At 54.7% G+C, this 27,729-nt stretch overlaps 3 protein-coding genes and 1 long non-coding RNA gene across 9 annotated transcripts; 1 reads left to right on the top strand and 3 right to left on the bottom strand.

Annotated features, from left to right (window-relative positions):
• Window positions 1–464: 464 nt before the first annotated feature.
• ICAM5 (intercellular adhesion molecule 5) lies at window positions 465–7,463 on the bottom strand. Of its 4 annotated transcripts, XM_086409238.1 has the most exons (12): window positions 7,121–7,338; window positions 5,909–6,178; window positions 5,392–5,712; window positions 4,882–5,169; window positions 4,516–4,599; window positions 4,177–4,431; window positions 3,799–4,047; window positions 3,137–3,379; window positions 2,777–3,055; window positions 2,434–2,673; window positions 1,783–2,049; window positions 465–886 (listed from the first exon to the last, which is right to left on the bottom strand). In XM_086409238.1, exons 1-12 carry the CDS (start codon window positions 7,200–7,202, stop codon window positions 612–614), a joined length of 2,853 nt encoding a protein of 950 aa, XP_086265364.1. In that variant the 5' UTR covers window positions 7,203–7,338; the 3' UTR covers window positions 465–611. The 4 variants fall into 4 exon arrangements, with proteins under 4 accessions (XP_086265364.1, XP_086265365.1, XP_086265366.1 ...); XM_086409239.1 differs by lacking the exon at window positions 4,516–4,599; XM_086409240.1 differs by lacking the exon at window positions 5,392–5,712.
• LOC147368567 (uncharacterized) lies at window positions 6,778–11,019 on the top strand. 2 transcript variants are annotated; one of them, XR_015166687.1, is made up of 2 exons: window positions 6,778–6,911; window positions 9,089–9,230. It is a non-coding gene; the product is annotated as an uncharacterized LOC147368567 (long non-coding RNA). The 2 variants fall into 2 exon arrangements; XR_015166686.1 differs by lacking the exon at window positions 6,778–6,911 and adding an exon at window positions 7,097–7,227 and having other exon boundaries at window positions 9,089–11,019.
• ICAM4 (intercellular adhesion molecule 4 (Landsteiner-Wiener blood group)) lies at window positions 8,758–10,050 on the bottom strand. 2 transcript variants are annotated; one of them, XM_086409244.1, is made up of 3 exons: window positions 9,663–10,050; window positions 9,108–9,413; window positions 8,758–8,968 (listed from the first exon to the last, which is right to left on the bottom strand). In XM_086409244.1, exons 1-3 carry the CDS (start codon window positions 9,904–9,906, stop codon window positions 8,850–8,852), a joined length of 669 nt encoding a protein of 222 aa, XP_086265370.1. In that variant the 5' UTR covers window positions 9,907–10,050; the 3' UTR covers window positions 8,758–8,849. The 2 variants fall into 2 exon arrangements, with proteins under 2 accessions (XP_086265370.1, XP_086265371.1); XM_086409245.1 differs by having other exon boundaries at window positions 9,531–9,906.
• LOC147368566 (intercellular adhesion molecule 1) lies at window positions 10,118–23,216 on the bottom strand. Its single transcript, XM_086409243.1, has 7 exons — window positions 20,737–23,216; window positions 18,479–18,739; window positions 13,136–13,444; window positions 12,487–12,768; window positions 12,152–12,406; window positions 11,773–12,021; window positions 10,118–11,690 (listed from the first exon to the last, which is right to left on the bottom strand). Exons 1-7 carry the CDS (start codon window positions 20,969–20,971, stop codon window positions 11,506–11,508), a joined length of 1,776 nt encoding a protein of 591 aa, XP_086265369.1. The 5' UTR covers window positions 20,972–23,216; the 3' UTR covers window positions 10,118–11,505.
• Between the last annotated feature and the right edge of the window lie 4,513 nt (window positions 23,217–27,729).

The following is a 27,729-nucleotide window of genomic DNA, read 5'->3' as shown; positions in this document are numbered from 1 at the left end:
TAGAAGGGACATCCCAGAGGCTGACACTCACAGACCCAGCTTTGTTTACCCATCCCTGCAGGGCTTGGGGGCCTGGCAGTGCCTAGACCCCTGGGAAGGGCCTCCACCCATCCAAGGAAGGCAGGCTCAGCTCTGCTCGGAACCAGGCCTGGGGGAAAGCTCATGTAGCTCCCACCCCCAAACACCAGCCGGATTAGAAGGCAGCGCTGGGCGGAAGAGATAAGTGGCTGAAAGGGAGGAAGGAGCAAGGTCCCCACCCTGGCCCAAGGGTCTAGGGAGGGCAGGAAACGGAGCCTGGAGAGCAAACTTCAGGTCTAGTCATGAAAAGGTGGCTTGGACCGTGCCTGACATGTAGTAGGTCCTCAAAAGCCAAAAGGTTTTTTTGAATCAGTAACCGGCAGGGCTGGGATTCGAACCCTCGATTGCTGAATCCCCATCGCAGAATGAAGCAGATGGAGCCGGAGTCCTTTAAAAAAATTTTATTGGGGGAGGGGGTAGAAAATGCGGGGTGACGCCCCTAGAATTGAATACATAAATAAATAGAACAATAAATCAGCCCCCTTGTGAGTCTGGGCGGGGAGTCCCCGGCCCGCGGGGAGAGGGGTGCGGGCTCAAGCTGACGGCAGCTGGATGGCGAAGACCTCGCCCCCTGCCGGCACCTCCGAGGTGCCCGCGGCCTCTGATCCACCTTCAGCTCCTGCGTCCCTGCCGGCGCCTGCACCCGCGCCGTTCAGACACACGGCCTCGCCTGAGCTCTCGGCCTCCTGCACGTTATACTCGCCCTTCTTGCAGGCGGTGGACTGCACGTAGAAGGCCAGGCCGGCCCCCGCGGCCAGGAGTGCTGCGCCCCCCGCCGCGCCGCCTACAGCGACCCAGAGCCACGGACCTGCGGGGTGGAGACGCTCAAAGAGGATGACGAGCTCCGGGCTCGGTCCACACGCCCAGCCCGGGCCACTTCTGTCCCCTCCCCACAGAAATGAAGTCAGTCCTCATGCGCCTGGCAGGGAGCATCAGGGAACTCAGCCTTGGAGGAGAAGAGTGACCCCAGTAAAGGGCACCCCCAACTCGGGTGAAGCCCTTGACCCATTTTACACACCACCCCATCACAGGGAGGATAAAAGCCCCTAACCCCAGGGATACCAAGTCAACCAACTCTGCTGCTGCTAAGTCACCTCAGTCGTGTCCGACTCTCACCCTCAGAACGATGGTGAGGGTGATTTGGTCATTCCTACTCCCCAGAAAGACCCCAGCCTCTAGGGATTTCCCCAGCGGTTGAGACTCCGCGTTTCAACTGCAGGGGGCGCAGTTTCCATCCCTGGTCAGAGAACTAAGTGTCACATGGCAAAAAAAGTTGAAAAAAAAAAAAAAAAAAAGAACCCAACCCCACCTAGAGATACACGAAATGAGAGTGGGAATCTTGGGGCCTCACCCCAATCCTCTTCTTTTGGTCCCTCTTTAACCCCCTTCTCCACAGAGACACAGTGGAGGCTGAATTGTATCGTCTTCACTGCTCAAAAGTTAATATAAATTCCCTCCTCATAACAGTCACATCCTCCAAGGTTCCCTTACTTTGACTCCAGTCAGCTCCCTGTCCCTCCACTTGCCATCTCGAACCCGCCATCAAAGCCCCACCCATCAGGGCGCCCCTAATTTCTACCCTGGTTCACATCAGTCTCATCTGTGGAGATTGAGAGGGAGGCAGGGGTGGGATCAATAATACCAAGGCACAGGTCACAGCCGCCTTCAGATCCCTCACCCCGCCTCCTCCCCATTGCCACTTACCAGCCACTCGCACTGTGATGCGCCGCGTGTGGCGCCCATGCGCGTTGGTGGCTGCGCACTCGTACTCGCCGCCGTGGCTGCCCATGGCGCCAGCCACGCTCAGCGTGCTATTATTGCTCGACAGGCCAATGTTGGGCGCCCCCGGGGGCGCGCGCCAGCTGATCTGGGCTGGGGGCCAAGCCTCGGCTCGACAGGTCAACGTGAAGTTCCCACCTGGCCGCACGCCTCCTGGAGGTGAAGCAGCCAGCTCGGCCACCACTGGACGGTCTACAGGGGACAGGATGTGGAAGGGGGCCAGCTGCTGACCAAGCGCCCCTTTTTGAGACCGCCCCTCCTGAAATGAACAGGCAAGGATTCTGCCTTCCAACAGCGTCCCCTCCCCCTACCACTGGCCTGTTGGGATTAAACTGAGCCCTGCTTCACTGAGTGGAAGGAGGTGGGGACCCAGGCCAGTGCCTTTCAGACCCAGAAACTGAGGGGAGCCGGCTTTTGTTCCCTAGAGTTTTCCTTTACCCTCATGTTAAGGCCCGGATTCCTTGTTCCTGGGAACGGGACTAGGAGAGGTGCCCTTGAACAACCCTGGGCAATCCCACCTCTTCTATTCACTGTCCTGGAGACCGAGTGCCATGTATCTGGTGCTGCCCTACTCACATTCCACGCCCACGGTGATGATCCGGGCGTCCGTGCCGTGTGCGTTGGTGGCCAAGCAGCGGTAAGTGCCCGCATCCTCTCGGGACACCCGCAGCCGCTGTGGCCGGGGCGCGCCTTCCCGGGAGCAGCTCACTTGCGGGGAGGGGCGACCCCGGGCGGAGCAGGCCAGCGCAGCAGCCTCCGCGCCTTCCAGCCAAGACTGGTGACTTGGGCAGGTAGATTCATCCATTTGCGGTGGCGCTGCAAAACAGCCACGGGGTTGTGGGGGGATGGGGGGAGTGGGTCAGGGAGAGGCCGAGACCCGGAGCGCCCCCTACCCTCCGCCCGCCTGGGCCTCGCTCACACTCCGCGCTCACGGTGACCATCTTGACCATGGAACCGTGCCGGTTGGTGGCATTGCAGATGTAGGTACCCGGTGCCAGATCACTAGGGATGCGGGGGGCTCTGGAACCTGGGTCTGGGGGTGCCAGTGGCAGCAGCACCCCCTCACTGGTGCCTCCGGAGCCAACACACTCCACACTTGGCTGTGGCTTTCCAGCCACCTCACAGGAAAAAAGTCGCCCAGATCCTTCTACCCATGTCCAGTTGCTGGGGCAGCTCACCTCCTCAAACCTGGGGCCATCTGGGAAGCAGTGCAACTGGAAGTCAGTTATTCAAGGTTATTCTGACATGCCCCATCTTGAACAGTGTTGTCCCCACTCACATTCCACTGTCACAGCCACATTTTTAGCTGCCGACCCTCGAGCATTAGTGGCTTCGCAGCGGTAGGTGCCTGCGTGCTCCCGGGCCACACGCATTAGGCCCTCGATGACCTCGGCTCCCCCAAAGCGCACACAGCTCACGTTGGGTGGTGGGACCCCAAGAGCCACACAGCTCAGGGAGACCTCTGTTCCTTCCAGCCAGGTAATGCGTTCAGGGCAGCCCACACTGTCCAGCGCTGGTGCATCTAGAGAGGGGAGTATTGTTGAGTCTGGGGTTTAGTGGACAGTCTAGAGTCCCTGGACCCTTTTCTCCCATCCTAGGCAGACAGGCTACACTCTGCACAGGGACTGGCCACCGAAGCAAAGGAGTTTGGCACTGATCACTGTTTGACCCTCCCCAGTCTTTGACCTAAAAATTGTTAGCTGGTTTGGAGCACCCACCTTTCCAAGACTCAGCTCAAACGCCACGCCCCAGGCCCCTGTGCACACTCCCACCTCCTCCTCTCCGTCCTTCTCTTAAGATCTTCCCATAATCCCGCTCACCACCTTCTCAAAATCCTGCTCAAAAGCACACCTTAGACCCTGTTTCCACACTCCTGTGTAGTCAGGCCACCCCTAGGACCTGAGAACCAGACAGAGGTGTGCCCCATGTACCCCAACTCACACTCCACCGTCAAGGTCACATCCTTGACCGCCTGGCCTTGGTCGTTGGTCGCAGTGCAGCGGTAAGTGCCAGCGAGCGCACGAGTGACCGGACCCAGCAAGCCCAGGGCCAGCACCGCCGCGCCGTCGGGCCGCGCGCAGTGCACCGAGGGCTGTGGGTTTCCGCGGGCGTCGCAGCGCAGTGTCTGCTCTGGTCCCTCTGGCCACGTCCAGCTCCTGGGACAGTCCGAATCGTCCAGCCGGGGAGCGTCTGAGGGCAGGGGCATATATATACAGGAGCCTAGACGTGAGAAAAGCCTCCACTTCCACGATACGGCCAGAGATCGGGTAGGCCCTTGAGATGACGAGGAGGGAGGCGAGAGGTTAAAGGCCAACTCACATAAGACGCGCAGCTCTACGCTCTCGTTCTTACTCAGGGTCTCCCCGTCAACTTCGAGGGTGGCGTCGCAGAAGAAGCCACGCCTGTCGTCGTACTCCGTGGCGTTTAGCTGGAGCTGGGCGGGCTGTCCCGGGGCCGCGGCTGGAATTCCGTCTAGTGTGACTAGGGCTTGGGTCTCCGCTGCGCAGGTTACTGTCACGATCGTCCCCTCGGGGGCGTTGGGCTCGCTCAGAGTAAGGTGGGGCTCCGGGAAACCTGGGGCGGGGGGCATTGGCCGGGAGACCACTGACCGCGCCCCTCCCACCTCTCAAGGCTGCAGCTCAGTAAGCCGAAACTTACCCCTGCAGCCGAACAGTGCGTACAGTGCAGGTTCAGAAACGCCCATCTTTCCAAGACTCAGCTCAAATTCCACGCCCCAGACCCCTGTGGGGACGCCCACCCCACAGGTGGGCTGTTAAGGCTTCTCTTCCTTCTTGCCCCGCCCTCTTGAGGAGATCAGGCCACAGATCTAGGTATCCTCGTCGGGTCTGCGATCTTGCAATTGGGGCAGCATAGACTCCACCTCTCTAGCTACTAACTAGTAGGTAGTAGCTGCCCCGCCTCTTCGGGACTCTCGGGCCACGCCTATTGGGGTACCACGGCCCCACCCACTATTGGCCCCGCCTTCGCCTTCCTCTGGCTCCACCCCCAAGGTCCCACTCTTACTGTAGACAGTCACGTTCTCCCGGGTCTCTCGGCTCTCGCCCCCCAGGGTCACGTTGCAGACCAGTTGCCTGGCTCCCTCCTGCTCTGCGCTAGCTGTGGCTGTGGTAATGGCCATGAGAGCGTCCCCTTCGAGAGTGACATCGGGACTCAGCCTCTGGTCCCCCAGCGCCAGGTAGACACCAGCCTCCGAGACTGGAAACAGCCCATCAATGACGCAGCTCACGGGTCCTTCTGAACCCACTTCCAAGAGCCGGGGGGCAGTGAGGCGAGGGGGTTCCGGAGGCAGGGCTGGTGGTAGAAAAACAGAGTTTGAACTTTTGTACCGAACGCTCAATATGCTCTAAGCGTTTCACATGTACTATAATATGGAATTATCCTCAAGGCAGAGAGGAAAATAACTTTCAGCTGGTGAGTGTTGGAGCAAGAATCAGAATTCTGATTCCTCTGCCTTCAAAATTCTTAAACACCAGCCCGACCCCTCTTGGGCCCCTTCTCCTCCTAGCTACTCACTGAAGGTTCGGAGCTCTCTGGGGGCTGAGCTGTTTTCAAACAGCCCCAGGCCATGAGGCCGAAGGTCCAGCTCAGCACGGCAAGAGAAATTAGCCCCATGGTCCTCCCTGCGCGCCAGGACCGTGGCTGTGAGCACGGCGCCCCGCGCTCGGGGTGACTCCCCGGCGAAGCTGCGGCGGATCAGCTCCTGGGTTCCCCGCAACAGGGTCAATGTGAGACTCCCACGAGGTCCAGCACCGGGGACCCTACAGCTCAGGGTGAAGTTCTCGCCCACTGGCTGCCAAGCTGGCAGCGGCACCAGCTCCACACGATCTGGCCGTTCTGCAAGGAGGAGGAACTACGGCTGTTGGAAATGCCTGGCTCAGAAGGACTTGGCTTCGAACTCCGGGGACCAAGAAGGGGAGGGGGTGCGGATTCAGAGAGTGGGGTCTGAAGAAGAGGACCCCTTGACCCAGGGAGCGGGACCTGGAAGGGAGGGAAAGTAGTGGAGTTAAGAGCGTGGCAGCTGAGAACTCACGAAAAGTGCGAATGAGCCCACGCGCCTGCAGTGTGCGCCGCGCGCAGCGGAAGAAGCAGACGGGCTGAGTCTCCGGCTCGCGAATGTCCACCAGCTGCCGCGCCAGCCAGCGCAGACCCTTCTGGGTCCCATTCCGGCGCAGCGAGGTCTCCAGGCCACCGCGCTCGGGCCGTGGGCAGTTGGTGCTGCAGTTCAACCACAGTGATCCCCCGCGTTCCACGAGCGCCACTCGGGGCTGCAGGTCCGCCCAGAAAGGTTCCTGCGTGACGGCTGCTCGGAGAAACGCAAGGTTAGCCTGGGAGCCACCTCCCTGGGATCTACGTGCCCCTCTGCCCGAGTCAGGGATTCCCAGGGAAGGAGCAGAGGGCACAGCCGGGAGCCAAATCCTGCCGAGGTCTCGGGTTTACAAGCGCGCTCCCGCGACCCAAACCTCGAGGGTGTCTCTGGTACATGGTAGCGAAGAGTCCTGCTCTCCAAGCTGCCAGCAGAGTGATGGGGAAGCATACGGGGAGGGGAGAGATGAGAGGAAAGATGGGGTCTCCAATGCACACAGCAATGCTGGGAGGAGGGGACCCCGGGGGTAGGAAGGGAAACCACCTGGTTCTCACTGTTCTCGCCAAGAGAGGGGGAGACTGGTTGAAGTGGAGGAGGTGTCGAAAGAGAGATGAGACTGAGTCAAGCAAGGGTAAAGGAGGATTCCAAACCCCGGTGAAGAGGTGAAGAGTACGGAAAGAGGTCTGGGGCTGGGCTCAAGAAAAGAACCGCGGGAACAGCCGACAGCCGATGGACTCGGTTGCCAGGGCTCCGAGCGGAGCGGAAACAGCGCCTTTGAGTCACGGCAGTAGGTGAGATCGGGTCTTCGTTGATTTCGAGTAAGGAAGACGCCGTAGGGACTATGGTGCATAGTAGAACCTAAGGAGGTACCCCGGGAGGGGTCAAGGGAGACGTGGGGTCTCCAGAGCTCGAGGATGGATGCAAAAGAGCAACCAGGATCTCGAAGAAGGTAGGGTAGAGACCTGGGCGATCGAGAAGTCAGGAAGCTGGGTTTTCAGTGTGTGTTGTGGGGAAGAGGGTTAAAGAAGGCCCCTGGGCTCAAGGTGGGAGCAGAAGCGTGGGAGCGAGGCGAGGGCGGAGAGGGGAGGAGCTTGTGGCCGCTTCTCGGGTCCAGGAACTCCGCCCCCACCCTGTCCACCCTCAGCCAGACCGGCTTACCTGAGAGGCTGAGGAGCCCCAGGCCCAGGGCAGCCCAGAGGCCGAGCAGCGCCCGGTGCAGCCCTGGCGAGGGCCCTGGCATCGCCGCCGCGGGGGAAGCGCAGGAGGTGAGGGGACCGCGAGCGCTGAGCTGGGCTAGAGGACGGCGGTGCGCGGCGGGTGGGGTGTGGAGGAGGCTGAGTTGCGCTCGGGGATTGGTTTAACGTTGGTAACTTGGTTTCCAAGGAGGGGGCGGCAGCAGAGGCGGCGGTAGGGGGCGGGAAGGCGAGCTTGCACCAGGCTACCGGCCTTGGTGAAGGCGTGCTGGCAGGTGCTAGCGACCCCCGGGGTCTACATGGAGGCCGGCCCCATCGCCCGGAGCCTTCTGGGGGCGGCTGCACGCTCCCGCGTCATCCCCGGCGGCGACGCGAAGGTTGTGGGGGATGCAGGGTTGTCCTTCGCAAACCCCCACCCACCACTTGCTTAGATTCCATAATGAGCTGGACTCCGAACTCCATCTCCATATTTAATCCCTCCCACCAGAGCCCCTGAAAGCGGGGATTGAGTTGGGGGCTAGGAGAGATCTGAGAAGCGGAAGCTGGGGGTGGAAAGGTTCTAGGAGATTTCGAGATGGCTCGCTCACTGATCCTTTCCCTTTTAACCCCAGGGAGCTAAGAGTTACAGCCACGCCTCTAGTCTTTCTCTGGCTCCGCCCCCGCACGCGACAGAAGGGGCGGGGACGAAAGTGACAGCGAGTTGGGAACACGTGTGCGTGCTCGCTGCGTTCTCGGGCGTCTAAATTAGGGTCGGCTCGGCTCTGGGTCTTGTATTTACCCAGCGTGCAGCAGGCACGTGTCTGCGCGGCGTGTGTGAGCTGAAGCCGCCGAAGAGCGTCCCCATCCGCTTTCTGCGCGGCGGGCGGGGCCCTGGACCACACGGGCCTTGCCAGGCATCCGCTGCAGGTCTGGATTCTGTGTCCACCCGAGGCCAAGAGGCCAACTGTGATACTTTTGACCCTGTCTCTGGGCCCCAGATTTGGACGCTCTCCATGTGCCCACCTGGCCGGGTGACTATCAGGATGTTTTCAGGCTGTGAGTCTGTGACACACACCCGCCCCCTCCCACACACACACCATATGGTTGCACCTTCTCAGTCACCACCCGGGTATCTTTTCTGCAGATCCAAGTCCCTCAAAATATACATATGACCCCGCCCACCTGTGCCCTCCCTCTTAGAGCTAATGGAGAACTCTGGGGATTACTTCTCGCCCCGCCCCTGCCCTCCAGTAAAGTGCAAGGTCTAAAGGGGGCGGGGTAGGAAACTTAATATCCAATCAGAGCTGCTGTGTGGCAGCGCTGGAGCCAATCAGAAGAAGCCACACCAGGAAGCAGCCTTCTCAGATCTTGAAGCCCCCTAGGGCCCATATTTTGCCCTTCTGCTCCTCACTGATAATGACCAGGAGAGAGGTTCTTACTACACAAGCTGGCAATGCAGGGGGATTGGGGCTCCCGTATGGGAGACTAGAGTGAGGAAACCTCAAGGGCCCTCAGGGAGACAAGGCAACTTGGAGAAAAATGAAAGAGGCTAGGCCAAAAAAGAAGACCACTTCAGTCATAGGAGATGCCCTAATGGGGGAACTTTATGCCCAGGGGCAGAGCTGGCTGAGAAAGTCTTTATTGATCCAGGCAAGGTTCCACCAGTTGTCCCAGATTGCTTTTTCCTCCAGTTCAGCCTGCATGGACCAATGCCTCTATGCCGGAGGCTGCATTGATAGGTACTTTCGCAGACAGAGGGCCCCCACGACAAGAAAGATCCCCACACAGGCTGCGATGGAGGTAGAGGCCAAGGCTATGGACGCAGGACTCCAAGCTGGGAATAGGAGGGGAGAATTCGAAACAGAGCGCTTGGAGGTGTGAGGACCCCCATGGACATGCTCTAGCTTGGCCCTTGCCCCCTTTTGGGGTCATAACACCTCCCCACTCCTCCCAGGATTATAAGGGTGCCTCACCGGGGACTGGCAGCGTCACGGGTGCCGAGCTACTGAGGACCACCAGGCCGTCCAGATTGAGGCGGGCGTGGCAGGTAACAGGCTGCCCAAAGTCACCGGGCCGGGAGGGTAACAGGTAAGTCAGCGTCACGTTGGCCAGATCCAGGCCGGTGAAGCGCTCCAGGCTCTCGGAGTAGATGACTCGGCCACCGCGCCTCAGAGTCACCACGAAGAAGCCCACGGGGAAGACGTGTGTCACGTGGCAGCGCAGAGTGTAGTCACTGCCCATTAAGACCGGAGGCTCCAGGATCACGCTGCTTGGCTGTTCTAAAGCAAGAGGGGGCCGCTGGGCAAGGTCCGAGGGCTCCTCCTAGCGCGACTGTCAACTACCCCCACTCCGTCCTGCTCCCCTCACCCCAGACCGGCTTGAGCCCTGTCCCTCACTGTAGGCTGTAATCCTGGCCGTGGTCCCCCGCGTTTCTCCCGCGCAGGTGACGAAGCAGTGCACATCGGAATTCCAGGCCCTCACATCCAGCAGCTGGTAGGATACCCAGCGGGGCCCACTGAGCGTCTCACCCCGCCGCAGCTCGGTGCGGAGGCTGGAACCCTCCGGGAGGGGGCAGCTGCTGCTGCAGTTGAGCCACACTGAGCCCCCCAGCGGCACTGCCTTGAAGTCGGGGCTTAGGCGCACCCAGAACTGTGGGTGAGAGCTGCCCCCCGGGCTTTGCGTCCGCGCACTCCGACGGCTCCGCGCGCTCCCGCCTCGTGGGTAGGAGGGCGACAGCAAAAGCAGAAGCAAGACGAGGAGCACAGACCCCATGGCAAAAAGCCCGGACTGAAGGGCTGGGCGCCAGGGAGTCACAGCTGGCTCTGGAGATAAGGAGGCTCGTAGCACCGCCTCCTCGGCCCCACCGGGTGGGGAAAGCGGGGTGAGAGACAGAGACTGAGGGGCCCAGGAGCCTTGCAGGATACACCCCACCCCTACAGCTTAACAAATGGACTCTCGACGCCATTCCAAACCAAACGTCATGTTTTTTTCTGGAGAGGGATTTTTTATTTTCACTAAAGTCTTCAAAGGCCCTAATAAGCCTCACATTTGGATTAGAGCCTGAGGGCTGGGCCTTGAACTCCCAGCCTTTTCTTGGAGCAGGAAATGGGAAAACTGGTAGAAAGAGTTCCAGCTGGACATGACACCTCCCCTCAACTCACACAAGGCTGGGAGGATGAAACAGCTTTATTAGCACTGGGGAGAGGCTTCCCACGCTGTGGGGGGCTACTCCCAGGCCTCTCCTCCCCACTGCCTGCAGGACCCTCATCCCTGCAGGAATTTGGAACTGTGTGGTCCCACTGAGATGGAAACAGGAAGGGCAAGGCAGGGGCACACAGGGGTTGGGCAGAGTTTCATGTGACCCTGTGGTGTAGCTATGAAGGAGTGAGCACCACATTTAGGCCTGCCACCAAGTGTCAGAATCCCATGGACAGAGGAGCCTGGGAGGCTACAGTCCATGGGTCACAAGAGTTGGACACATCTCAGTGACTAAACAACCAAGTGTCATTGTGAGCATTAGCAGAGATGCATATGGGTGGATAGGTGTCTTAACAGAGGTCAGCGCTAATTCTGGGGTATAAGGGCTCAGTGGGTCATCTCTGGGCATGTCACCAGCAATACCCTATCATCATTACTAATCCCTTTCTGGGAGAAAGCAGCTTGGCCAATGGAGTGGGAAATCCTAGCCCCACTTAATCTTTTTGCCAGGCACTCTTGTGCAGTGCATAGCCCTAATAGTTGTACCTGACGACCCTGAATGAGATTCGACTGAGAGCTCCCTGAGGGCTGGAATCAGTGTTCTTGTTTACAAATTCTAGCCCCCATAGAAGGCACTCAATAAATAGCTAGTAGAAAAACCAGTGAATAAATATGTCATCATCAAGATCTGGGAACAGTCTGTGGACAGTAATGCCGGAGCTGGTTTCTGTTCAGGAAGTGTGGGGATTTGTGTTTCAATGCTGCATGTGTCTGAGCAGGGCTACATCTCTCTTCAGACTGTAGGGCCTCAGCACACACAGCAGGAGGTGAGTTTCAATGTTTCCCATTTGAGTGTCCCCATGCTGGAGGTAAGGGTCTCCATCACACAGCCTCCGGCCAGGTCAGACTTTGACATCCCTCAGAGTCATGCCCTGAGTCTTGGCCCCTTCTTTTGTCTTAGTCCTGTGGCTCCAGGTCAGGTGTGAGGCCTGGGGGTCATAACTGTGCAGAGGCCATGACCCCACATGCTATTTGTCCTGACTGAGTCCTCTATTTGGTCCTCTGGCATCCAGGGAAGGTGGGTGTAGCTTAACGGCATGTGTCCACCATTGGTTGATGCAGCCCCATTTGTCATGGCTTGGGGAGCTGAAGAAGTCCTATCCTGGGGTGGGCTCAGGGCGGCGTGGATTGTGCATTCAGTTTCAAGGCAGCCTCTTCTTGGGCCTTCCGGGCCTTCTGCAGCTCGTATTTCTGGATCTTCCGCTGGTAGTTATAGACATAACCGGCGGTGCCCAGAGCACCCAAGATGAGGGTCACAGCTACTACCGGAATGACAATGTCCAGGATATTCTGGCCGTCTGTGGGGAGGACACAAGGCAGCAGTGAGTGTTGAGCTGGCCACATTGCCCCTGCCCTGCCCATTCCAGAACTCGAACTCACGGAGCACGTTCAGGACCACTTCACGGGTGACTCTGCCACGAGCGCTGGTGGCCCGACACAGGTAGGTGCCTGCCACCTCCCGCCTAACGGGCCTCAGGTCCCCGATGGGCAGCGAAGCCCCGTCCCCTTTCCGGCTACAGTTCAGCTTGGGGATTGGGTTCCCCTGAGCCTCGCACTTCAGGGTCTGTTCCGAGCCTTCCTGCCACGTCCAGTTTCCCGGGCAATCCCGCTGGTCTAGTCGGGGGCCGTCTGAAGAAACACAACAAGATTAGGGAGGGGGTCGGTAGGGGTGATGGTAGGCCTTGGAGGGCAGGAGCTCTTAGGGTCTTGGTGGTTGGGGCTTGGAACTTAGGGGTCATTGTCCAGCGGCCTCACTCACACAGGACATGGAGCTCCCGGGTCTGGTGTTTGTGGACCACCTGCCCAGCTATCTCCAGGGCAGCAGAGCAGGAGAAGTTGCTCCTGTGGTCGCTGGCACTGGCGTTCAGCTTCAATTGGGCCCTCGGACCCGGCGGCACAGCTGAGGTTCCATTCAGCTTCACCACAGCTCCATCACGGGTCACACATTCCACAGTCACAGTTGTCCATTCTGAGACCTCAGGCGGACTCAGGGTCAGGGTGGGAAGCGGGAAGCCTGGAAGTGAGACACACAGTGAGCCCCACCCCTGGCATTAGCCCCAGCCCCTTGGAAGGCTCACTTGGGTTTCTACTTACTATAGACAGTCACGTTCTCTTGCGTCCTCCGGCTGTTCTCTCCCAGACTCACTGAACACTTCAAGGAATGGGTGCCCTCCTCATTTTCCTCCATCCAGGCCTTGGCCAAGACAGAGTCACCATCGTACGTGATATTGGATTCCAGTTTCTGGTCCCCCAGCACCAGGTAGACCTTAGCGTCTGAGGCTGGGAACAGTCCATCCAGCGTGCAATTCACCGGCCACCGTGAGCCTACTTCCACAATCGGGGGGACCTCAAGGTGAGGATCGATCGATGGCAGGACTGGCGAGACAGAGCCGGTGTAAACAGGGGGCAGACAGACATCCTGAAGCCCTCTCCCTGGCCATTTCCATCCCCCGGCCTGGAACGCCCTCTTCCAGGGAAACTGGCTAGGTCACTCTTGTCTCAGGACACACCTACCGCTTGCCCCGGGTCACAGCCTTTCCAGATCATCCTTCAGTGCAGGCACCCAGCCCAGAACATTCCACCCCAGTGGCCAAGAAGATGCTCTTCCCAGAAGCCTTTGCAATCAAGGTTGCCACTTTCTCAGCAGCCCCATGGCCAGGGGCCTCTGCTTCCCAGGGACCCCGCATCCCAAGCAAGAAATCCCCCTCAGTGCATCTTCTCTGCTGGCTCCCCAGTGCCTCACCATAGGTCTGGAGCTTCCTGGGGGCCGAGGTGTTCTGGAAGAGTTCCAGCCCTTGTGACCGCAGGTCCAGTTCCCAGCGGCAAGAGAAATTGGTGCCATGGTCCTCTCTTCTCGGCTGCACTGTGAACATGACCTTGGCGGGCTCCCCCTTTCCCACGGGCTGCCGGCCCAGCTCCTCCTCCCCTCGGAGCAGCACCACGGAGAGGTGGGCCCGGGGGGCCCCGCCAGACACCAGGCAGCTCAGGTTGAGTTCTTCACCCACAGGCTGCCAGAGGGGCAGGGGAGCCAGCTCCACATGCTCCGGGAACCCTGCAGGGGAAAGGGGTGTTGTGTGAACAGGACAGGCTGGCTGCCTGCCCACAGCGGGTGTGTTGGGGCCCTGGACACACCTGCTCCAGGAACCTCACCACTTTTTCCCCACAACACTCCCCAAACCACCTAAGCCAGATGGGAATGTTAAGAGCTTCAGGATAACCTGGTGAGATGTCCCCAAGTGGTTGTGAAGGAGGCAAAACAACTCTTTATTCATTGCAGCATCTGAGAGTCACAAGTGGGAAAGGAACTTAAAGGCTATTGCCAGGAGTCCCAGCAAATAAATACAGTACATTTAAGCTGCCCAGTCTCTAGACTTTGCTATAAAAAAACAAAACAAAACAAAACTTCTGTTCTTCCTTCTCTCTTTGGCCATATTTTTCTGCATAGCATCTCTCACCTCTGAGGTACAAAATCATCGACTGAGTTCATTTGTTTTCTATTATTCCTGCCATGGAATGTCAGTTCAGGAGGGCAGGAATCTTTTTTTTGTTCCCTGTTGTACTGTTGGCACACGGGAGGTGCTCTGTGTTTGTAGAAAGAATGAGGTTGGAGTACCCACACCTATTTGAGGCCTTTCGGAAGCCTGCTTTTGAAGGTTCCCAAATAAACTGTCTGATCCCCTGAAATGTCAAAAATGTAAGAACAACCCACAGATGCTCAAAAAAAAAATACCCCCAAGTATCCCCTGAAACCAGTATCTGTGGGCAGGGTATTCACAGGCCAGGGTCTCCATTCTGCATGAGGTAAGAATTCCAAGCCTGGATCTTCCTGCCAGTGGAAATTGCCAGCATTAGCTGTGGCTTAGCATTGAGAGCCCCCTGCTCCACCCTAGACTCCCCAAGGAGAGGTCTTGAGGCTTCCCACTCCTAGTCCCTTCTCAAGTGGCCCTGAAATGTCACTTAAACAGCAGTGATGTTGGGAGTTGGTTTTGGGACATGAGTTCACCTTCTCCCCAGATTGCCAACCCCCTGAACAAAGCAAACTTTCCTTTTCCAACCAAAAAAAGAAAAAGCAGAGATCTTAACATGTTAGGAGCCTAGAGTTGATTCCTAGCTTTTCTGCTTCTTTGCTATGGGTTACGGGGGAGTGACTTTGCTACTGAACAGTCCCAGCCCTTGTGGCTATAGAAACCAAGCCTCAGTTTTCTAAGCTGTAAGCTGGGACTAATGAAGGTAGGAGTAATATTATTTTTTTTAGGACTATTATTAATCCACTTCAGAAATTGAGAGAGTGACTGTAAATGGGCATGAGGTTAATTTTAAGGTGAGGGATATGACAGATACATTCTTAAAGTAGATTGTGGTTGTACACTTCTATAAATACACCAAAGTTCATTGCATTGTACATTAAAAGCTGTTAAAAAAGAGGGGGTGAGAAAACCCCCAGACATTCAACTCTTACTTCTGACCATCTGTTGCAAACCCTTGTTTGCAGAGCTGAAGGCCTCCTCAGACCACAGTCCCCAAATGGGACTCACATCTGCAAGCCTAGCTCCTTGCCCTGAAAGCCAGACTGGGGCAAGAGGTCTGTTCCACCGGTATCTCTCCTTGACTCCCCATCTTTAGTGCCAAACTGAGTCCTGATTACTCCACCCTTCAAATGTTTGTCGGCCACTCCCTTCTTGTACGTGTCACTGCCCATGAGATGTGTGACCTGGATTGGGTCCACGGCCAGCTGCTCTCTGGCTTCCTCTAAGTTCAGCCCTCTGCTCTAGATCCCTGGCCTGCTTACACATCCTCCATGGCTCCCTATTTCCCAAAGGAGAAATCTCAGCTTCACAGCCTGGCAGTCGAGGTCCTGCCAGACTCAGCTCCAGTGACACTGATCTTTTGATAGTCAATCCCTCTGGTTTCCCCAATCCCAGGCTGTTTGTTTCTCCACTCCAAACCTTTGCCCAGTCTGCTCCTTCTGACTAGAATGCCTGTCTTTACCAACTCCTACATGTCCTACAAAGCCCAGCTAGGGCTTCCCTCCTACAGGAATTACAGCTCCTTCTAGAGAAAGCTCAGCCATCCAGAGATGCTCTCTAATCTTTCCACTGGTGGTGGGGCAAGACCAAGCTACAGTGTCTCCTAGGTGACGCCTTGCTACTGGGTACGCCCATCTGTTCCATTTCCCAGAGGTGAAAACTAAGGTAAAGTCTGGAAGCCAAAGAAGGAGAAACGTAGTAGTGCAAGGACTCAAACCTGGCGGGAGGGGCTTTCAGCTCTCAGGCTGAGAGGCAGACAGTTCTGTGAAGATGTTTCTGGGTGGGGGTGTGGTTTCAGAGGCCACTGGGAATGTTTGGGGACTTCCCTCACTTGGCTAGCCAATGCTCAAACATCCTTCAAACCAAAAACAAACCTGATATTTACCCCAAAGCTTCTTTGACACAGGTACTGTGAAGGCAGAATGTCCTTCAGGCCTCACTGCATCATTAAATCCTTCCAAGGAGGTTTCAAGTGAAAATCAATCAGGAGCCATGGGTTTCCCCCTCGCTCCCCCACACTGGGGTCACCCAGTTAGTGAGGACCCTACTGGGACTAGGGGTTTCCCAGGTGGCTCAGTGGTAAAGAATCCACCTGCCAATGTAGGAGACAGTGAACGCTTGTTCAAACCCTGGTCAGGAAGATCCCCTAGAGTAGGAAGCAGCAATCATTCCAGTATTCTTGACTACAGAATCCCATGAACAGAGGAGCCTCGCAGGCTACAGTCCATGGGGCCGCAAAGAGTTGGACACGACTGAACACACACACACACACATATGCTGGGACTAGAACCCAAGGCTGTCTAATCCCAAAGCCAGTAGGCCAATCTTCTTTCTTTCCTCCTTTTTTATTTTCTTCTGTTTTAATTTGAAATTCATGTCTCTATTTCTTTACCAACTCAGCTATCAGGGAAGCCCAAATGAATAATATAGTATCCATGGAATTCTCCAAGCCAGAATACTGGAGTGGGTAGCCTTTCCCTTCTCCAGGGGATCTTCCCAACCCAGGGATAGAACCCAGGTCTCCTGCATTGCAGGCGGATTCGTTTTTCCAATAGTCATGTATGGACGTGAGAACTGTACCATAAAGAAAGCTGAGCACTGAAGAATTGATGCTTTTGAACTGTGGTGTTGGAGAAGACTCTTGACAGTCCCTTGGACTGCAAGGAGATCAAACCAGTCAATCCTAAAGGAAATCAGTCCTGAATATTCACTGAAAGGACTGATGCTGAAGCTGAAACTCCAACACTTTGGCCACCTGATTCAAAGAACTGACTCACTGGAAAAGACCCTGATGCTGGGAAAGATTGAAGGCAGAAGGAGAAGGGGAAGACAGAGGATGAGATGGTTGGATGGCATCACCGACTCAATGGCCATGAGTTTGAGCAAGCTCCGGGAGTTGATGATGGACAGGGAAGCCTGGAGTGCTGTAGTCTACGGGGTTGCAAAGAGTTGGACATGACTGAGAGACTGAACTGAACTGAACTGATTTATTGCTTATATTCATGTTAATTCACTGTCACACGTCAAAATGCCCAAAGGAAACAAAAGGTACACAGAGAAAACTAGACCCCCTGCCCTCTCCCAGAGGCCCCTAGCTTCTCTGCTCACAGCCAGCTATTATTCTCATTTACTGTGTTTCCTCTCAGGGCTCTTTAATGCAGAAACACAGTCTTCCTCACCTAGCCCCTGTGGCTCTCTAACACTGTGATAGGTGTACTACTGATTCTGGACAGGACCTTACTTCTTTTGAACTTGACAGTACCCCTGGCAGTTTCCATCTCATTCTTTTTTAAAAAACATTTTTAATTGTTATACTAAGAAGCAGAAAACCATAAAAAAGTAAATGTGCAGGTTAATATAACTGCTTTAAGGTTAGGACTCTTGTAAATACTACTCAAGATAGAATTTTTTTAGTCACCCCAGAAGTCCCCTAAATGCCCCCATCAACCACTAGCACTCTCTCTCTGCTAGAGTGACCACTATCCCACCTAAAAAGATGGAAACAAGCCAAATGGCCATCAACTAATGGGTAGATAAAATGTTCTACATCCATACGATAAAATATTATTTAGCCATAAAAGGCATTAAGTACTAATACATGCTGTAACATGGATAAACCTTGAACAGTTTGATAAGTGAAAGAAGCCAGATACACTGGGCCACACACTCCATGATCCATGTAAAGGAAATGTCCACAATAGGAAAACACAGAGACAGAAAGCAGACTAGTGATTGCCAGGGGTTGGGGAGAGCGGTCTCCTTCTTTTATACGGTTGCATACTATTCCAGATCAAACTGCTTTCTTTCCCCAGTTCCCTACATTCGAGTGGCTTGCAAATTTTTGCGCGTCCTGATCAAGCCACAGTGAATAACCCTGCCCCCTCTCAGTTCCCTCATGGGTAGGACCATCTATAGGCCCAATTCCCAGGAGTGGGCTTCTCTATCAAAGGACCCCCTTGTGTGACATTTTTGAAGACTGCTGCCCCCTGCCCCACTGGAAGTTGTGCTTTTTGCGCCCCTACACTGTCAGCAATGTCCTAGGATTACCTGCTTCCGCACACCCTTGCCAACACAGCTGTTATCAATTCTCTGGATTGTTGCCAATAAGTGAAAAGTGTCATCTCAGGGCTAATTTGAATTCTCATCTTTTTTTTTTTCCCCCTTTGGCCAAGCTGTGAGGCTTGCAGGATGATAGATCTCAGGGATTGAACCTAGTCCAAGGTAGTGAAATCCCGGAATCCTAACCACTGCCGGGAAACCCCCAGCATCTTTTTCTAAAGAGTCAGATCTACAACTTTGTCATCTGTTTAAAGAGGCCTAGAGAGCCAGCATTCTTGAATGTTCTGATTCTCTGACCATACTCCAAAGGCACGCCCAAGAAAGTTCAAGGAAGAGTTCCAGACCAACAATGAGACTTTTCAAAGATAGAACCCCTGCTCTTCAGTGAGACCCTGCCTTCACCCACCAAGTCATAAAGGTTGTTCCAACCTGCTGGGGACTCCCCTGTCCACCTCCCCAGCACAGTCTGCCTAGTCCAGGCCCTGGACCCAGCCACTCACAGTATACGGTGAGGTTCATTGAAGCTATTGTCTGTTCCTTGTGACAGTTTGAGTAGCAAAACAGCTCGATGTCTTCCTGCACATCACGCAGTTGAAAAACCTTCCAGTTGTCCCCACGGCCCACTTCCTCCTTGATTAATACAGTCTCTAGGCCAAATGTTGACTTTTGGTCACAGGAGTTACTGCAGTTCACCGTCAGGGAGTCTCCACGGGGTATGATAGCTTTTGAAGGATGTATTGATATTCCGGCACCTCCAGGCCCTGGAATCAAAAGGGGGGTTGTCAGGCATGACAGCTGGGGCTCATCAATATTACTGCATTCAGCCCGTGCTGGGGACACAGCATTGAACAAGACAAAACTCTGCCTTCAGTGTGGGAGACAGAAAAATTCATGAGTAAACAACATAATTAACAACTGATGCTGACAAGGGTTTTGGCAAAAACAAAATGGGATGAGAGAACAGACAGTGCCTTGGTGACTGGGGAATATGTGAGCCAGAGATTAGGATGAAGAGCGGAAGCAAGCCATTCCAGAGAAAAGGAAAATGACCTCCAGGAATAGCAAGTACAGAGGTCCTGAGGCAGGGTGGCTGGAGCAGAGTAAGGGATAAGTTGGGGGGAAACAGGGTCAAGAGAATCATGCAGGCAGTGTTAAGCCATGCCAGGGATGTGGTCTTCATTCTGAGGAACTTCTGAGCAGACGGGGAGGATTTTAGCAAAAGAGGGGCATGAAGTCAGTGTATGTTTCAATCCCAAGAGGTCAAGGGGAGGGAGCCAGCCCTTCAGGGGTAAAGGGGCTCCAATCAGGCTAGTCCCCACTCCCTTGGACAAGTGGTTTCCCCTCTCTGGGCCTCACTTTCCTCTATCTATAAAGTGGGCAAATACAGTCACCACAACTTCTGCTGACATAAGCAACTCCTAGCACAGGGCAGGTAGGCAGTGGCTGCAGATAAGAAAGAGGCGGTCTGTTCTGATGAGCTCCCTCAGACCACGGCACTTTCAAAGCTGAAAAAATGTCTCTCTGAGCCCATCCATCCTATTCGCCAACCCCCCCCCCCAAAAAAAAAAAAAGATTTCTGCCTTCAACTTTGGGTCTACTCCATCTGGGATGGAGGGAAACAGCAGCTCTTTGAATTCTCCAAGGGTGATTCTGGAATCCTTCCCATTTCAGAAGGAAATTTTGAGATCGGAAGGGATGCTGGGCCTTCCCAGGTGGTAAAGAATCCTCCTGCCAGTGCAAGTGATCCAGGTTCGATCCCTGGGTCGGGAAGATCCCCTGGAGGAGAAAATGGCAACCTGCTCCAGTATTCTTGCCCGGAAATCCCATGGACAGAGGAGCCTGGTGAGCCCTACACACGAAGCGAGGTTACTCAGCTAGAAAAGGGTAGACTCCAGATTAGAGTCTGAATTAGAACTCTTCGTTGAGCTGGTAACCATGGTGTGGATTTTTCACACTCCTGCTTTTCAAAGTGGCCAGCATTTGAGGCCAGCTGTCCCGCTTCTCCTGGGCTTCCCCCGTAGCTCAGCAGTAAAGAATCTGCCTGCAATGCAGGAGCCGAAGGAGGCACGGGTTCCAGTGTCCCAACCCAGGAGACTGGGTTGGGAATTCAGTATTCTTGCCTGGAGAATTCCATGGATAGAAGAGCCTGGCAGGCTACAGTCCATGGTGTGGCAAAGAGTTGGACACAACTGAAGGAACTTAGCACAGCACACAGCACAGTTCCCCTTCTCACCTTCCTCCTAGCTGGAGGTGAGGAAGGGCTGCAGGGGCATCCCACTTCTCAACCTCTGCTCCCTGGGCAAGTCAGCCCTGGAATTCCCCTGAGCAGAGTCCTGGACTTCCCCCTAGGGACACGGGGTGAGGAACAGAATGTGCATGGCGGGGTGGGGGAGGGAGGTTCCAGTCTACCTAAAGGTTGGGGCGTGTGTCTACACCGTCAGACCACCTCCTGGGGCCAGGACACAACCACTGCGAGGTGGCCACTGTTAAACGTCTCCATTTTACAGCGGAAAACCTGTAGATCCTCGGGAGGGGCAATCCGCAGTCGGAGAGCACAGGATAGAGCCATGAAGGGTCTGGATGGGAACCCTCGGCTGCTGACTTTCAATCGGTGCCTCTAACCCCAACTTCCCAGAAACACTGACCTAAGTACGAATAGCCTTATTCCCAGCCGGTCGGGAGCCGGTCGTCCCATGGCTTCAGGGCGCACCTCGGATCCCGAAAGCTGACTCGACGGCAGCCCTCACCCCTGACTCACCTGGGAGCAGAGTCCCGAGCAGGGCCAGGAGCGCAAGCTGTGCTGCAGGGGCGGCGCCGAGAGCCATCGCAGGCGGAGGCGGGGCGGACCAGCTGGGGCGGAGGCGCGCGGCTAAGACTGTTGCGCCCAGGACTTCGCGGGTCCTTTTATACCGCTGGGCTGGCCGAGGGGGGCCAAGGGGGCGGTGCTTCCCGGAAACCTCCTGCTTTCCCCTCCGGAACAAGGGCCCTGGCATTTCCGGATTGAGAGGGTGCCTGGCCGAAGTCGGTTATGTGCCCCCTCGGTGGCCGCTCAACACCGGAATTTCCGAATTCAAGTCCTGAGGGCTGCCTGGCGGCAGCAGCCAAAAAAACAACCCAGGGAAGGTTCCCGGAGCTAGGGTTCCTGTCCCCGGGCCAGGCTAACCTTGATTTTGCGTTTACACTGCGCTAAGAGCTTTATTGGATCCTGCCAACCACCCTAGACGGTAGGGACTGTTATCGTGTCCCTTCCACGGAGGGGTAGACTGAGGCTTCCAGCTTCGAGGGCATTAGAACTCAAGTCTAACTCCCCAGCACAAGCAGGCCTCTAATCGAGTGGACCGTCCCTCGCTTCGGTGGGGCCCAGGATCCTCCTGGGGCGCTCTCGATCACGGGTGCCCCTGCCCTAAGGGGCAAGTACCCGCCCAGATGACACCGAGATTTCTCGAGAAGCGACCGCAGCAGGCCCAGGCACTTCCAGGCGCCTGTGAACCCTGGAGGGGAAGACTCAAGGCGCATCACATCCGGGGCGCTGCATCCCCCACGGATGGGCGCTTCTACTCCCCTACTCATCGCTTCCCCTTTCGGCCTGGACCTCGGCCACGGGGGCGTCTTTACAGCTTCCAGGAAAAAAAAAAAGGAAGCCTCGTGGTCCTGACGCAGCGAGTTGCTGTTCCCAGGCTCCGCGGGGAAACTGAGGCCAAAGACCTCGACCGGGGCGGGGAGCGGGGGCGCTCGAACCCTTGCCCTCGGCAGGGAAACTGAGGTAGCTCCCAGGCCCGGAATGGGGGAGGAGAGGGGGCGCTCAAACTCCCGCCGTCTGCGCGCAGCTTCTGAAACTCCAACCCCAGGTGCCAGCACTAAATCTGTGCGGGTGTTCGCCCGGGCTTGTTCTGTTTGTATTTGTAGGGAGAGGGCGCGGGATGCTGGGAGGTCCGGCGCTGCGCATTTAAGCCGCACGCCATCGCCCCCGGCTTCAGGCCTCGCCTGCGCCGGTCATCCACAAACTCGGCAACCGCCCCTTCAAGGCTAGGGATCCTGGAGTCTCCAAGCGCGGAGCCCCGCCGCCTAAGGCTTCCTGTTGTGGGGCGCGCGCTTTGTCGCCATGGAGACCAGAGAAAGGCCAAGAAGGTCGCGCGGCAGACTGGGAAGGGAGGATCATTCAGGGACGCTCGAGCCCTTCCCCCGGGGAAGGGGCTGCGAGTCACTGCCCAGCCAGAAAAGCTTTCCTCGCTGCTCCCAGATTGTTCCTAAGGAATTTCCACGGGGATCTTTCTTCTTAAGGGTGGAGGGTGCTGAATTCCCGCCCCAAACGGCCTGGGAAAAGGTGCCGAGTGGGGACCGGGGACGTCCCTCGGAAGGTCTGGGAAAATCCTCCGCTGGGGTCACTTTCCGGCGGGTTTTTAGCAAGTTAAGATCATTGTTTATTTTGGCCCCAGCCCCAAGTGTGCGAGCGGAGAGCTCCCCCGCGCGGCCCAAGTTTTACGGAGGTTTCAGTTCAGTCCAGTTCAGTTCAGTCGCTCAGTCGTCCCGATTCTTTGCGACCCCATGAATCGCAGCACGCCAGGCCTCCCTGTCCGTCACCAACTCCCGGAGTTCACTCAAACTCATGTCCATAGAGTCGGTGATGCCATCTATCCATCTCATCTTCTGTCGTCCCCTTCTCCTCCTGCCCGCAATCCCTCCCAACATCAGAGTCTTTTCCAATGAGTCAACTCTTCGCATGAGGTGGCCAAAGTATTGGAGTTTCAGCTTTAGCATCAGTCCTTCCAATGTTTAAAAACCGTAAACCGTGGTTCTTCCTTCTGTAGCTCCACAGTGGCTTAAACAGTGTTGACAGCCTAGAGTGTGGACTCCCTGGTTGCTCAGTGATAAGAAATCCACCTGCCAATGGAGAGGAGACAGATTAGATCTCTGATTTGAAAAGATCCCACATGCCTCGGTGCAACTAACCGCATGCACCACAACTACTGAGCCTGTGCTCTAGAGCCTGGGAGCCGCAACTGAGTCCCCGTCCTACAACTACAGAAGCCCAAGCGCCCTAGAGCCTGTGCTCCACACGGAGAAAAGCCACTTTAAGGAGAAGCCAGTGAACTGCAACTAGAGAGTAGCCCTCATTCTCCACAACTAGAGAAAAGCCCACACAGCAAAGAAGACCCAACACAATGAAAAACAAAAAGAAAATTTAAAGAACCTACTGTGTGCCAGGCATCATTCCAGGTGCTGGGGGCACAGTAATGAACAGAAGAGACCAAAATTCCTGCCATCATGCAGAGATCGTTATTAAAAGTAGGAGCAACAGAAACAAAAATAAAATACATAAAGGGACTCTTCCCTGGTGGGCCACTGGCTAAGATTCCACTGTCCAAAAGCCCCAGCCCAGGTTCCATCCCTGGTCAGGGAACTAGATCCCACGTGGCATCACTAAGAGTTCACATGCCTCAACTAAAGATTCCCCAAGTGGAAGTAGAAGATGGAGGATCACCCAAGCAACAACTAAGACTCAATACAGATAATAAATGCAGAAATATTTAAAAAATAAAACATATGGAGACGTAGCTTGTGCTTGGTGCTAAGAAAAAAATAAAGTAGGGAAGGGAATAGGAAATGTGAGGGTTCAGAAAACTCTAAATAGAGCATCCTGGGAAAGACTGAGAAGGTGATATTGAACCAGGAATAGAGGGAGGTGAGGAGTGAATCCTGATTATATCAGGGAAGGAATGTACCAGGCAAAGTACACTGGATGTGCAAAGGCCCTGAGGTAGGAATTGACTTAAGGAAAAGCCAGGAGGCTGCTGTTGCTGGAGTGCAGGGAGGGAGGGAATTGGGGGAGAGGCAGGTAGGGAGGGAATGGGTAGAACATGGGCTGGGGAAAACTTTGGCTTTTCCTCTGAGTGAAGTGGGAGCTGTGGAGGGTTCTGAGCAGAGGGGAGACACCCCTGACTCAGGCATTTACAGGTCCCCTCCTGAGACAGCAGTAGCTACAGTGTGTGTAGGAGAGGTTTGGTGGAGGACAGGGTGGATTCAGGAAACTGGGAGCAATGATGGAGCCTGGAGTGGGCCATGGAGACTGGAGACGTGATCCAATTTGGCATTCAGTTTGGCAGCAGGCACACTGCACTTTTGGGACTTGGAAGCAGGGCAGAGTCAAGGTCAGCTCCTTGTCCTGCTCTGATATCCTGTGAGGGTGGAGGGCCATTTCCTGAGATGAGGATGGGATGATAATGAGGGACAGTTTGGCAGAATAAACTTGCACTCTCTGTCTGCATTCCCTTTGTGCTTTCTTGAAAGAAAGGGAAGCAGATGCTCCCCCATCCCCTTTCCGCAGCCATCAGGAAGGGCAGGGCTTCCTCCAGGGTGCCAGGCAGTCTCAGGAAGGGAGGAATGACTCCAGTGCAGACCAGAGGCTGTGCACCAGAGCAGAAGTACCCAAACCCCACTCCAGGGCACTGTGCCTGCTCGGAACTCATCCTGCGCTCTGGTGTGACCACCTTGCAGTTCCCTTGACCTGGAATGCCCTTCCTCTCATCCCTGGTGGGGCCAACCTTTTCTTGTGGCCTCGGCCTCCTCTTAACAAGCTTTCCCGAGGATTTGCCTGGTGGTACAGTGGATCAGAATCTGCCTGTCAATGTAGGGGACAATGGTTCCTTCCCTAGTCCAGGAAGATCCCACACGCCTCGGAGCATTTAAGCCCATGCACCACAACTACTGAGCCCAAGTGCTGCAGCTACTGAAGGCTTCACACCCAGAGCCTGTGACCACAACAAGAGGAGCCCCTGCAACGAGAAGCCGGCTCTCCCCAACTAGAAAAATGTCCAAGCAGTAACGAAGACCCAGTGCAACTATAGATAAATAAATAAATACATTCAGTTCAGTTCAGTCGCTCAGTCGTGTCCAACTCTTTGCGACCTCATGGACTGCAGCATGCCAGGCTTCCCTGTCCATCACCAACTGCCAGAGTTTGCTCAAACTCATGTCCACTGAGTTGGTGATGCCATCCAACCATCTCATCCTCTGTCCTCCCCTTCTCCTCCTGCCTTCAATCTTTCCCAGAATCAGGGAAGTTTTGTTTTCTTTTTTTTTTTTAAAAAAAAACCTTTTCCCAATGCTCCTCTGGCCCCTTCCATCCTGGGCTACAGCCTAATCATTCCCTGTCACTTGCTCTAATGGTTTCATTACTGAAACTCATCCACTGGTTGAAATTCTTTTGAATGACTTGATTATATCACTTCCATTTGCGTGAGTGCCAGAAGGCCAGGGAATCTCTCAGCCTCACCACGTGAATCAACGTCCAGTCATTAGAGGCAGACGGTCAATAGTATTGGTTGAATGAATGAACTTCACTTATTCTCAGCATTCCGTACATGCTGTTCTTCCAACCCAGGATTCCTTTCCCACTGCTTTTATGGAAGGTACTAGAGGATTTCATCCCCCAGCTTGTAACAGGGCTAGGAACACAAGGTCCAGACATCTTTTTACTTTTCTGGCTCCCAGGCTCTTCATTGTAGCGAGCAGGCTTACTGGTTGCCACACTCAGGCTTAATTGCCCTGTGGCAAGTTCCCTGATCAGAGATCAAACCCGCAACCCCTTCATTGGACAGTGGATTCTTAACCACTGGACCACCAGGGAAGTCCTCTTTCTTTCTTTCCTTTTTTTTTTTTTTTTAAGCTGCACTTTTGTGAGCTCTTAGTTTCCTGACCTGGGATTGAACCCTGCCCCCACAATGAAGGTGGCAAGTCCCAAACACTGGATTACCAGGGAATTCTCATCTGTCTTTTCAAAAGAACAGCTTTGTTTCCTTCAGATAAATACCCAGGAGAGGACTGGCTGGAGCATACATTAGTTCTATATATGTATTGAAATAGAGTTGACTTACGATGTTTTGGGTAGTTCTGTTTTTAACTTTCTGAGGAACCTCCGTACTGTTCAGGCCCTGGTCTGAGTAACATTCCATTGTAAGGCCAAATCAGGTTTATGTTTTTCATTCATGGAATGACTTTGGTAGCCTCCACCTTTTGGCTATTCTGAATCATGGTGCTATCAGCATTCCTGTACAAGTGTTTGAGCATCTTTTCATTTCTTTTGGGTGTCTACCTGGGAGTGGAAATGTTAAGTCACATGGTAATTTCATGGTGAACGTTTTGAAGAACTGTGAGACTGTGTTTCCTGGCAGCTGAACCATTTTACATTCCCACCAGCAACATACAAAGATTCCAGGGTTCCAATTTCTCCACATCTTTGCCAACATATATTTTGTTTAATTATTATGGTCATTGTCATCCTAATGGATGTGATTAGTGGCTCAGTCGTGTCCAACTATGTGACCCAATGTACTGTAGCCCACCAGGCTCCTCAGTCCATGGAATTCTCCAGGCAAGAACACTGGAGTGGGTAGCCATTCCCTTCTCTAGGGGATCTTCCTAATGCTGGGAGTGAACCCAGGTCTCCTCTGCAGGCAGATTCTTTACTGTCAGAGCCACCGGAGTGGGAAGTGGTATCTCACTGTGGTTCCCCAGTCCTTCTGATATGTCCAGTGGATGAGCCCGAAACAGAGCTGTGATATGTGGCTGTGATGTGCAGGGACCAGCAAGTGCTGAGGGGACAGGGCCAAAGGGCACCAGACACCAGCTGTGACCTTGAGAGGCCACTTCCCCTGGTGATAACTTCATGGCCTCAGCTGCAGAAAGGGATGGTAATGCATCCTGCAAAGCGTGGGAATGAGATTGCAGTAAGACCATTAGGGACTGCTGTGGTGTCCAGTGGTTAAGAATCCACCTTCCAATGCAGGGGACACAGGTTCAATCCCTGGTCCAGGAAGACTCCACATGCCTCAGGGCAACTAGCTGGTGCAGCACAAATTCTGAGCCCACGCTCTAGAACCCCTGCTCTGCAACAAGAGAAGCCACTGCAGCGAGAAGCCCTCATGCCACAACTACAGAATAGTGTCCCCTTCCCACTCGCTGCAACTAGAGAAAGCCTGCAAGTACTAAAGACTGACGCAATAAAAAATAAATAAATAAAAACTACAAAAAACAAACCCAACATCATTCATGGGACTTCCCTAGTGGTACAGTGGTTAAGAATCTGCCTTCCAATGCAGGGGACACAGGTTCAATCTTCGCTCAGGGAACTAACATCCCACACGCCTCAGGGCAATTAAGCCCTCAAAACTACTGAGCTTGTGAGCTTTAGAGCCCATGTTCCACAATAAGAGAAGCCCACTAGCCCCAATAAAGACCCGGCATGGCCAAAAGAATGAATAAGTAAATAAATAGATGGATAAATAAAATTCAAAAGACCATTTTTGCACAGGAGAACAGATAGCAGTAGTTGCAAGTTGTCTGTTTCCTTACGACTGAGCTCGGACAATCCCACCTCAAACTTCCTGGTCAGGACCACAGACTTCCTCCTTTTTCCCCACAGATGAATTCACTCTCACATCATGGTTCCTCATAACAGCCCAAGAGTGGAAAGCAAAACTGCGTGGCGTGTGGATGTTGATCGAAACAGAACTTGGCTCCTCCATCCACTCAGGTCAGTTCAATTCAGTTCAGTCGCTCAGTCGTGTCTGACTCTTTGTGACCCCATGGACTACAGCACACCAGGCTTCCCTGCCCATTAACTTCCGGAGCTTACTCAAACTCATGTCCATTGAGTCGGTGATGCCATCCAACCATCTCATCCTCTGTCATCCCCTTCTCCTCCTGCCTTCAATCTTTCCCAGCATCAGGGTCTTTTCAAATGAGTCAGTTC

Source organism: Bos grunniens, chromosome 7, assembly GCF_055505025.1.
Source record: "Bos grunniens cultivar Pamir isolate PY7600 chromosome 7, Bosgru_T2T1.0, whole genome shotgun sequence".
Lineage (NCBI taxonomy): Eukaryota > Metazoa > Chordata > Mammalia > Artiodactyla > Bovidae > Bos > Bos grunniens.
This window is presented reverse-complemented; position numbering and strand designations above follow the sequence as displayed.

What these genes read in the sequence shown, in the direction of transcription:
- ICAM4 (XM_086409245.1), bottom strand. Translation starts at nt 9,906, where the DNA reads ATGGGGTCTGTGCTCCTCGTCTTGCTTCTGCTTTTGCTGTCGCCCTCC. An exon ending in GGCCAGGATTACAGCCTACA is followed by an intron (nt 9,414 to 9,530) that starts GTGAGGGACAGG and finishes CTCTTGCTTTAG; the next exon opens with AACAGCCAAGCAGCGTGATC. An exon ending in CGTGACGCTGCCAGTCCCCG is followed by an intron (nt 8,969 to 9,107) that starts GTGAGGCACCCT and finishes TCCTATTCCCAG; the next exon opens with CTTGGAGTCCTGCGTCCATA.
- LOC147368566 (XM_086409243.1), bottom strand. Translation starts at nt 20,971, where the DNA reads ATGCCAGGGCCCTTGTTCCGGAGGGGAAAGCAGGAGGTTTCCGGGAAG. An exon ending in GCTCGGGACTCTGCTCCCAG is followed by an intron (nt 18,740 to 20,736) that starts GTGAGTCAGGGG and finishes TTTTGATTCCAG; the next exon opens with GGCCTGGAGGTGCCGGAATA. An exon ending in AGTGGTCCTGAACGTGCTCC is followed by an intron (nt 11,691 to 11,772) that starts GTGAGTTCGAGT and finishes TCCTCCCCACAG; the next exon opens with ACGGCCAGAATATCCTGGAC.
- ICAM5 (XM_086409238.1), bottom strand. Translation starts at nt 7,202, where the DNA reads ATGCCAGGGCCCTCGCCAGGGCTGCACCGGGCGCTGCTCGGCCTCTGG. An exon ending in GGGGCTCCTCAGCCTCTCAG is followed by an intron (nt 6,179 to 7,120) that starts GTAAGCCGGTCT and finishes TTCTCCGAGCAG; the next exon opens with CCGTCACGCAGGAACCTTTC. An exon ending in CAGAGAGCTCCGAACCTTCA is followed by an intron (nt 5,170 to 5,391) that starts GTGAGTAGCTAG and finishes TTCTACCACCAG; the next exon opens with CCCTGCCTCCGGAACCCCCT.